Raw genomic sequence first — 10,217 nt, 5'->3', positions numbered from 1 at the left:
TTCTTAAGCTGAGTTGCAATACTGTCAAGGACTGCTGTCCCCTTTAAAGCTGTCCAGTAAAGCTGCCTTGGCTACAGCTCATGGCAGAAGTTTCTTTCTTTTATAAGTGGTGCAGCTTGCCATAAGATTACACTCAACTAGCATGTAGAGTTATAGAATCCCCTCTCCGCATATGCCCTACGTTTTGTGCCACAAAGGTTTAACGTTTTAATGCATGACCTATGTATCACAGAAGCATTTAGTCTCTCATCCTGCCTTACTCTAAATCCCACTATAAAATTGTATTCCTCTAGCATTACTTCACAGGCATTACCTGCCTGGAGAACTTGGTCCCATTTTTAGATGCTGAATAGAGTCCCTGATTTCCTCGATAGTGTTATGCAATCTCCTAAAAACATAAGTAGGGTCTCTCTCTCTGTGTCTGGTGAGCTGTATGGACCAGCAAGTCCTGGCATATTTTCCCTATTTGAGGCCGCCTGCTTAGCAACTTCTTTAGAGGGACCCTTCAGGTCTGTGATGCTGAGTGATGCATCAGTAATGGAAGTTGTTTCCTATAAATGCCATTTTCCAGGTAACCTGTGGAATGGACAGTAACCGACTATATTGCAGTGTCAGTATCTAATATTGGTACTGATACCATAAAAGAAATATACATAGAACCAGATACTAAGCAAGGTTGTTTTGAATAACATAAGCCTTAAATAGGATGCAGTGGTCACTGATCCCAAATTACAAATTGTGCTACAGGGAATTTAACACACAATATAACACCTTCCCAATCCACTTTAGTTTTTGCTATGGAGGACAACACTATCTACCTAATTGTTCATCATTAATAAGGTCTGGTAATTTTTTTCAGTATTCTCTAATGACCTGGTTATGGTGGGTAATGCATAATTCCCATAAGCGGTGCAAATAACTTATCTAACTTCTTGATTTTCCGTGACCTTTTTATTTATTTGTTTGTTTCAATTATTTGGTTGCTTTGCTATTGGCCCTAGAACTGATCTTCCAGTTCACAGCTGTCACGTTGGGGTGGGGTGTGAGTGACATACCTACTCTTTGGTTACACTTCAGTCTCTGAAGCTCTCGGACCAGCACCTAAAAAAAATTCATCAAAGGAATTAAAAGAAAAAAAAACTAAGAGCGCTGCCTGCTAAGAGACCTGAGACTCACCCCCACTAAATAACTCACAAGAAAGGGAGTGAGGTGAACCCAGGAATCTACCTTACATGTCTTATAAGGCTATCATTAGATCACCAGCCCAAAAGGCTCCCTCCCACCTCCCCTTTTAAACATTTGTGTCTCATTAGCTCATGACAGATTACACAGGTTGGGGGATATAATCTCATGCAGCATGACTCAATATAATTTCTTGTTTTAAAGAAGTTTCCTGACATATATAGAAGTTTGCCTAGGATGATTGACTATCCATGCTACTTGCAAATCAGCAGGCAGCCTGCTGGCCAATTACCTGAGTATTTTCTCAAGTACAGTAGTTTTGCACAATTATTGTACCAGGGTGGTTCTGCTGCTTACATAAAAGGTTATAGAACATGAAAAATAACAAAAACTGACATATTTTTCTCATACTCAAGTGGTATTTTTTCAAGTGGAACAAGGGGGACTTAGTGAAATAATCATTGCTCTTTGACATACATGACTGCAGTGAAATCATATTACAAAAGGCACAGAAGGTCTATTGCAGCAGAGCATGGTTAGTGCTTTAGAAATATTTTAAAAGACAGAGCAGATGTCAGATAAACTTGGAGCACTGAAATTCTGTCTCAGGCCACTAGATGGTGATCCTTGTAAGTTGGGGCTCAGGTAAATACATAATGAAGGTTAACGCTCTTAGAGATTTTAAAAAATCATATAATTTGAATAAGAAAAATCAGTTAAAATGCAAAATTATTTGTATCATTAAAATAAAAAAACAAGCTACACAGTATTGTAGGGAAGTAGTTCTCACTTTTCCACAGTCGGACCTCAAATTACAACATAAAAACAATTTGAGGATCCCTCTCTCTTACCATCTAGCCACAGAAAAAGGGATGAACAGGGCCATGACATCTCAATCCTGTTTGCAGTATCCAGCATGAGAATGAACCCATGCTGTAGGATTATAAAAACTCTTGCACAAAGAATATTGCAAAGCACCTCAAGTTATTTTGATACCTTTTGCATCAGCATGTTTAAAGCTTATTTGTATTTCTGTTCCATTAATATTTTGAAAACATAATTATGAACAAAGGAAAAGGAAGATATAGGACTTAATGATAGAAATGTTTTATTAATCAAATATATTTACATTTTTGTTTTTTCTTTAAATGTGTGCCTTTTTCATTTAAACACTGGTAATCTTTACAGTTTATATCACAAGAATAAAGCTACATGCATGACTTAATTGGTCCTTTGCAGTAAAAAAAAAAAAAAAAAGACGCAATTTTATGACGTTTAAAAAATGCAAGCAAGCTGTTTACCATTCTAAGTACAGTGCCATTATTATTCTTATTACAACAAAGGACCCTTCCAGCATACTGTACACTTACTGCATGGCTATTTGCCCTTTTGTAGATTGGCTTGATGATGTCTAAACTTTCAAAAATGAGACAAATCAGAGGAAAAAGACAGCACAATTTCAAATGTTTTATTTTATGGAAACTCATATACAGAAGGTATTTGGATGCAACAAAAAAGTGCACTAAGGATAAATTTAAAATAAGTCATAGCAATACATAACTTTCAAAAGTAGTGAGGACTCTTATCACTTTTTTATTTTCAAATATTTATCATTTAGAAACCACATCTGTTTGGCACATATCAGACAGCCATATACCCTAATGGCACCATACAAGTGATAAATAACAATTTTAAAAAGAGATAAGTATACCAAAGAAAGTAACAGATCCACACATCATAGCCTTTGTGTTTTTAGTATCTAATGTGCTGTAATTATTACATTGCTCAAAGCTCTGTTCTTGTTCAAAAGAAAACAATCATTTTGTTATTTTAAAAGTTCATATTATTTGTCAACTGTGATTTCTTAAGGGGCTTGAAGCTTTTCTAAGAAGTGTGTGTGAGGGAGAGAAAGAGACTTCATTCTGTGTGTATGTGAACATTAGAAATGTATACAATTTTAGATATATTGTAAAAGATTTTGGATTTTGCAGTATTGGAAGAATGTTATACTTGTACATATTTACCAAACTTCAAAAGGGAGATTGCAACAGTTTCAGAAATTCAGAAATGGTAGGCACATAATTATTACTGTTTGAGGTAATCATACTTTACTTACTGTTTTAATTCCCTGTGTTCAAGCATATAAAATTATATCCTTAATGGTCCCAAATGCATAATTACTACATCGATACCCAAAAAGAAACTCACTCAGCATTCAGTAAGAGTAGAAAGAAACTAGATTTTGTTTAGTTCAATTCAGGATGCGTTTTAGCTTGTCAATACTCTCAAGAACAGTTTTACATTTACTATATTGTAATAGATGCATACTGTTGCACTGAATAACTTGAGAGCGAAACACCCACTCTGAAATCATGTATTTTTTTGCACTGAATTGCATTTGTATGCTACCAACTATATTGTGAAAGTGCCTTAGTAAAGCGACAATGCAATAATTAAAAATGTGCTTGGGAAACAGACACAACATAATGAATAAAATGTCCTTTGGAAGTACAAAATAATTCCTGCAAAAATTATGCTTTTCACTGGTATGTTTAAAAACAAATCCCAACAAACTCCTAAAAGAATGCAGTTAGTCTTCAAATCTTTTGGGCCACATCCAAGAAAGCACTTTACGGCAATTATAAGCACATGATTAAGGCCATCGCTTTTCAGCAATGGAGTTATGCACAAGTTAAGTACATGCTTAAGTGCTTTTCTGAACTGGCCCTTAAAAACTACTGCAAAGCATAGGCCTGACCTTGTGAGATACTCAGTGCTCTGAACTACCACTGATTTCACCTCATAGAAAAAGAAAAGAATACCTTGATAATACAAAATCACAGTTTGCTGATACAACATGTAGCTTACATTTGCCTCTCAGAGTTTAGCATATCTCATTTCTCACCTAAGATGCAAAACCTACTTATTTCTGCAGTTTATGATGAAATAATTCCATAATTTACAATAGTGATGAGAGTCTTGCTCTGTTCAAGTGCTGAATAGGACCGTTGCATTATATTGGGATTATTTCATTACTAAACTAGAATAATGTGTGTGCATCACGGTACCAACAAAGATGTGCTAAAAGGTTTAGAAGCCGTTCTGGTCTTTCTAAAGTAGAGATGGCCCCAATCCAAACACTCCCAAACGTTAGGAAAATACAGATTTAGTTCTGAACTTTGCTGCTTAAGCCAATCACTACTGTGAATAAAATGATGCTTAAATTCTGACCTTTAAATTGTAATATTTGATACCTAACTATCCATGTTACGTGGCTCTCATCCTATAGAAAATCAGATGAATACTAGACTAGAACCTCAAATAATTCAAAGGATAAATCTGGATAAGCATCCATAAAGTTAGACTCTTACCCAAGCTTATCCAAATTTCTTTAATCTAGAAACAGGGCTGGAAAACTCAGGCGGAAAATGCCTTTTTACTATATTTCTGCTACTTTCTGATTTTGTAACTGAATACTTATAAACAACTTGAAAATTAGGACCGGGCAAAAAGAATTAATCTGTTTTTCGTCACAAAATTTCACAAAACAAAATTACAATTTTGCCTCCATGACACAGCAAGACCCCCAGAACTGGCTCTATCCCATTATCTTAAAATTGCAGTGTTTGCAATGAAACAGAGAACATTTTAAAATATTAAATGCAAAAATTGATCTTTTATTAAAGAAAATTATGAAATTAAAACACGTCAAGGTTTATCCTTGAAAAGAGACCATTTTTGAGTGAAAATTAGCCCAGAAAATTCAGCCTTTTTTTGTTAAACTGAACCCATTTAAAGAATTGTTGAGGTTTTTAAATGATGCTGTGAATACTTCAAACAACCCTTAATGCAAGACCACACCAATGTGGATGAAACACTGAAAAATAATATAGAAACTGACAAATAGAGTATCTTGACTGTGAACTGTTATGGTGTAGTATTGCCAGCAATAAGATAGGAAGAACACATGGCTACAAATGACAAGTATTTCTATCATTTTATTGCCCTTCATTTGCCAATACCGCCTCCTTTTTTCTAAACTCTCCCTTCTCCAGCACTGGAATCCCACATTCCTGTGAGTACAAGCTCCGAAGTAGGTAGGACACTCATTTTCCTAGTGGGATCCCAATGTGCACTTAGCTGTTGAAGAAAGCTTGTGTACCGTATATTGGGTGAAATCCTGGGCTCATTGACGTTAACAGGAGTATTGCCGCCATTGACTTCAGTGAGGCCAATATTCACCCCTTGTATTTATAAATAACGTTAGGAAGTCAAGATCCAGCATATCTCTGATTACCTCTGCTCTGGATTGCTGTGCGCTCATGTTTCTTTACCATCTTAGAATAACACACAGAAATATCAACAGAGCTGTGTGGAAAGAAAGGTTAGTAGTCCTGTTTGATGGTGGTTGATTTAAAGAGGCACTGCTTTGCGCAGTCTTGTTTTTGAGCAGAAGTCACCATTGAAACTGATGAGGGCATGCTGCCTAATATCTGATGAGATGATATGACAGTTGCATCAGTGCCTACCAACTCAGGAGACTAAGCATCGCTTTAAAGATGAGTAAGATGTAACCAATACTCTTGCCTCCACAAAGGACTTTACTTACACATAAACATTTACTCTTTTAAAAAAAAAATGAACTGGATCCAGAGGGATATATTTTTAATCCTGAATGCTTTAAGGAGTACCGGTTAAAATCCTGGCCCTGCTGAATCAATGGCAACATTCTCATTGTCTTCAGTGGGGCAGGATTTCACCTAATGTGTGCAACTGCCAATAAAATCACATCGCATTAGCTGTGTCTGTTCAGAAAGTATACAGCCTGAAGGTGTTTAGCCTTTCCTGTATGCACACACTAAGTACTCTATATTATTGTCTATATATCTTTATGAGGGCACTTCTTTTCTTGGTAAATGTGTATAAACTCCCTTTAGCATTAATGGGCATTAAGCTCTTGGGTTGAATGAAAATTAGGTAGAGATCTCTAAAGTGACTGCAATGAAGCCACACACAAGACACCTGGATTCAGGTTTTCTTACAATCTTAAAGCTGGCTGAGTTTGTTGAAAGTTTCAAGTGACCTGGGATTGCTTTCAAATGAACCTGAGCCAATAAGGTACAAATATCTGGACACAGTAAAATAGGCTACAGTAGACTTTTGATTAACAAATCATTACATCAACCTCCCAAATAAAATCTAATCCTTTTTGTTTTGCTTCTCACTGTAGGACTTTCAGATAGAGAATTTATTAACATTAGATTTTTACTGAAAACACTTTCTCTCTTTTTAAACAGTGATATTGTGTTTCAAAGCTCTACGTGTTACAATATTTTCCTTGCTGATAGTCTTACACAACTGTATATCTATAGACATGAAAAACATTTCTTGTTTGGTTTTCCAGGAACTTTGTACCAGGACAAAATTGTGTAATGAAACCATGTACATGGAAAAAGTGTGCAAAAATGTAAAGTTTGGAACCATGAAATGAAATGTCCTTTGGTCTGAGGAACTGGACACTGATTCAGATATGGTTCTAGATCACTTTCCATTGCACCATTCAGACACAAGAATTTCTATTATAGCTATGTCAAGACCAACCCAACCAAATATAAGGACTATTTCTGGGTCCTTTGAATCATGCTCCAAAAAAAGGTGCAACAATAAACAAGTCCATGTGCATTCGCAGTCATAACTATAGGCAGAAGAACCCTTGAGATTCCTCGCTTTGGTATTAAATAACAATTATAAATGCTTTTAGAAATAAAGCAATACATGGTGGGACTTGAAATGTTAGCAGTCCCAAGTTATTTGTCCATTGAAATAAGTCTCATCCCTAGTCATAAATAAATAATCTCTTTCCTGGTCTTACTTCCATGCCAGGATCAATATCTTTTAACATCTTACTTATTTTATTACTGCTTTTGGTTTTCTGGGACTGATTGAAAGTTGCTCAGAGGAAATCTTTGGTTTTGCTTAAGTGTCCATGACATTTAATCATGACTTTCCTTGCAGTTTAATTCCAACCAGTCAATCAGTTAATCCACTTCAATTGATTCTGTGCTCTCTGTTATTGGCTTGCACTCATTGGGCATCCTCTGGTGTCGACTCAGCTGGGTGGCTTGTGTGAAGCTCCTCTCACACCTCTCGCACCTGGTGAAGGCAAGAGAGAAAATTGAGACTGGGGAGCTGCTCTTGCGGGGAGGCAGGGAGTGATGGGCTTTGTCTCATCCTGTCTAATCAGAACAGACACTCAAAAGTGGCTTCAGATTTTACCGGCTCAAGAGGTTTAATTGGTGGCTACTTCCAAGGCCTTGATGCCTATGATGGGACAAGGCCTGTCTGATTCAGAACAGAGGAATCTGTCAATAGACAGGGGGAAGGTGATTTCTCCAGAGAGGCCTGTCCTGCTGTAGCTCTGATCACTGTCAGTTCAAATAGATAAAGAACAAAAAGAGATTTTTAGGAGTGAGCCATCAAAGCAGCAGCTTGGCTGCAGTTTTCTGCTCTATAACCCCTGAGGAGAAATTGATGACAAATAGAATTTCACCTTCTGCTAATTTAAAAATAAGAAATTCACCTATTGGAAGAAGAGAAGCTGTAGAGCAATAATTGCTTAGTGTAATAACAAGAGAAAAACTCTGTATTTATCTATTACTATATAGTTGGGTTTACTTTAAACAATCTGGTAGGATTAGTGCTTGGTTAATCAATTGTCTGAAAACATCCACAGCATTTGATATAGTTGGGGGGAGGGGGAGAGAAGAACTCTTAATCAGCAGTGTGTGTTTCATTGTCTTTTAAGTCTTTTCATTACCCTTCCCCCCCTCTCCAGTGAACTACAATGTGTGGCAAAATAATCCGAGAATTAAGAAATGAAATTTGAGGGAAAAGAAAAGGGGTTTCTCTAGTTCAGAATGAGTCATCTGGCCTTCTAGTAAAAGAGAATCCCTTGTGTATCTAATATCAACTTCTTTACATATTGTGTCCTCTTAATTAGCACTGAGAATGCTAGATATAATTGTATAATAAGCTAGGAATACAGCAGATTTTTCACTGTAAGACGCTCACTCATAAAGCGACCATTAATTTAATGGAGCTGTGTGATGTTTTATCTTCATCAATAAAAGCATCACTATAATGAATTAATTCCCCAGCTTCAAAAAGTGAGGAAAACAATGGCCTGTTACCTTGTATCCATCTTTCTCTCTTCAGTGATATAAATTAATGGTTCACAACCAGAGGTACACATGCCCGTGGGGCTATGCAGAGATCTTCTGGGGGGTCCACCAACATATCTAGATATTTGCCTAGTTTTACAACAGGCTACAGAAAAAGCACTAGCAAAGTCAGTACAAACTAAAATTTCACTCAGCCAATAACTTGTTTATACTGCTCTATATACGGTACACTGAAATATAAGTACAATATTTATATTCCAATTGATTTATTTTATAATGATATGGTAAAAATGAGAACATAAGCAATTTTTCAGTAATAATGTGCTGTGACACTTCTGTATTTTTATGTCTAATTCTGTAAGCAAGTAGTTTTTAAGTGAGGTGAAACTTGGGGGTACGCAAGACAAATCGGACTCCTGAAAGCGGAATAGTAGTCCGGAAAGGTTGAGAGCCACTGATATAAATTATTGAAGCTGATTTATTACAGGATTTGCCATTTACAAAAAGAGTAAGAAGGTATTTACATATATTCATAATTATGGTATGTTCTACATGTTAGTAATAAAAAAAAATGTTTAGGAACCCAGGGCACAGATATTATTCATTCATCTGAGCTATTGTACCAGCATAGAATGTCAACATCCGTACATTGTGTTTCTTTGATTGTCTTTCTGGGAATATTTTTAGCAGCCTGTTCTACTGTTAAAAACTGCACTGTGATCTTGACAAATGTAAAATGTCAGCGTTAGGTCTGATACATTATCAGCTCAATGAAAATAACTCAGAAGTATTGATTGCCTAATGATTTTTGGTGTATTCATTAACGTCTATGTGCAGATCATCCTCTCTCCAGAGCTCCTGAAGTGCTGATGACACATTAGTGTATTGCTGATTGTTTATTAGAAAACTGATTAGTTACTGGATTAGTATGTCAAAATATACTACTTTTCATTACTTGACAAACTTGCAGATTATATATCTATATAAAAAATCATGAAGGAACTGGAATCAGTTTTGGTGCCAGGATTAGTTTAGGCTATACGAGTCACTGCAATTTCCTCAACTTTGCATTTTGTTATTTGATATATGACTCGGTGTGTGTGTGTGTGTGTGTATTATAGGTTATGTTTGTATTATGCTGTACATACATTCTAGATCAATACAGACCTATGTAGATCTACACAGCAGTGTTTACCTACATATTCCATATATGATATATGTAGGCTAAGATTTTTCAAGCACAGGCCTGTAAAATTAGGCTTCTAAATTAATGTTTGGACACACACAATGTGGCTTGATTTGCAGAGGTGTTGAATAAACCAGAAATCCCACTATAGTTGATAGGAGCTGAGGGTACATACAATTTTTGAAAATCATGCTACTTGTTTAGGTGCCTAAATAATTTTTGGTATCACTGTCTTGAAAGCAGTTTGAAAAGTTAAAAGTCCATTGCTAAAAATGTGGACCAGGAAAGAAATCACTTCAATATCAAAATATTTAGTGAACCAGATTGTTTACAAATGTTAATTTTGTATGTGTGGCTGATCATCTTTAAGGCCCAGTATACAACAAAGCACTTTATGCGCATATGTAATCCGATCCCTATTCAGCAAAAACCTTAAACTCATGCTTAAATCCCATTAAAAACAATGGGGGTATGCACATGCTTACTTTGAAATGCTTCAAATTAAAACATTCAAGTGTTTTGCTGGTTTGGGGCTAGGTTGCTCAGCACACTGGAGGATCAAGCTGTAAGTAAATATCCAGATATGAACAGATGAGGTGGGCCATCACAACCATCAGTATCACAGTCTTAGGATAACGTAGAAGGAAAGAAAAACAGAAAGTGGACAG

General features: G+C 36.1%; 1 protein-coding gene across 2 annotated transcripts in view; it reads right to left on the bottom strand.

The window, feature by feature from the left end:
* Positions 1-2,629: 2,629 nt before the first annotated feature.
* The window catches only part of PRDM6 (PR/SET domain 6), an 89,654-nt gene continuing 82,066 nt past the window's right edge, over positions 2,630-10,217 (bottom strand). The window contains exon 9 of one of the 2 annotated variants that reach the window (XM_008172420.4): positions 2,630-7,335. In XM_008172420.4, the coding sequence (XP_008170642.1) occupies positions 7,221-7,335 (115 nt within the window). In that variant the 3' untranslated portion in view covers positions 2,630-7,220. The remainder of the gene's footprint in view (positions 7,336-10,217) is intronic. The other variant, XM_042854625.2, reaches the window with a different exon arrangement.

The sequence above is a fragment of the Chrysemys picta genome, chromosome 6, assembly GCF_011386835.1.
Source record: "Chrysemys picta bellii isolate R12L10 chromosome 6, ASM1138683v2, whole genome shotgun sequence".
Classification (NCBI taxonomy): domain Eukaryota; kingdom Metazoa; phylum Chordata; order Testudines; family Emydidae; genus Chrysemys; species Chrysemys picta.
The sequence above is the reverse complement of the archived record's forward strand: the minus strand, read 5'-3'. Positions and strand labels throughout refer to the sequence as shown.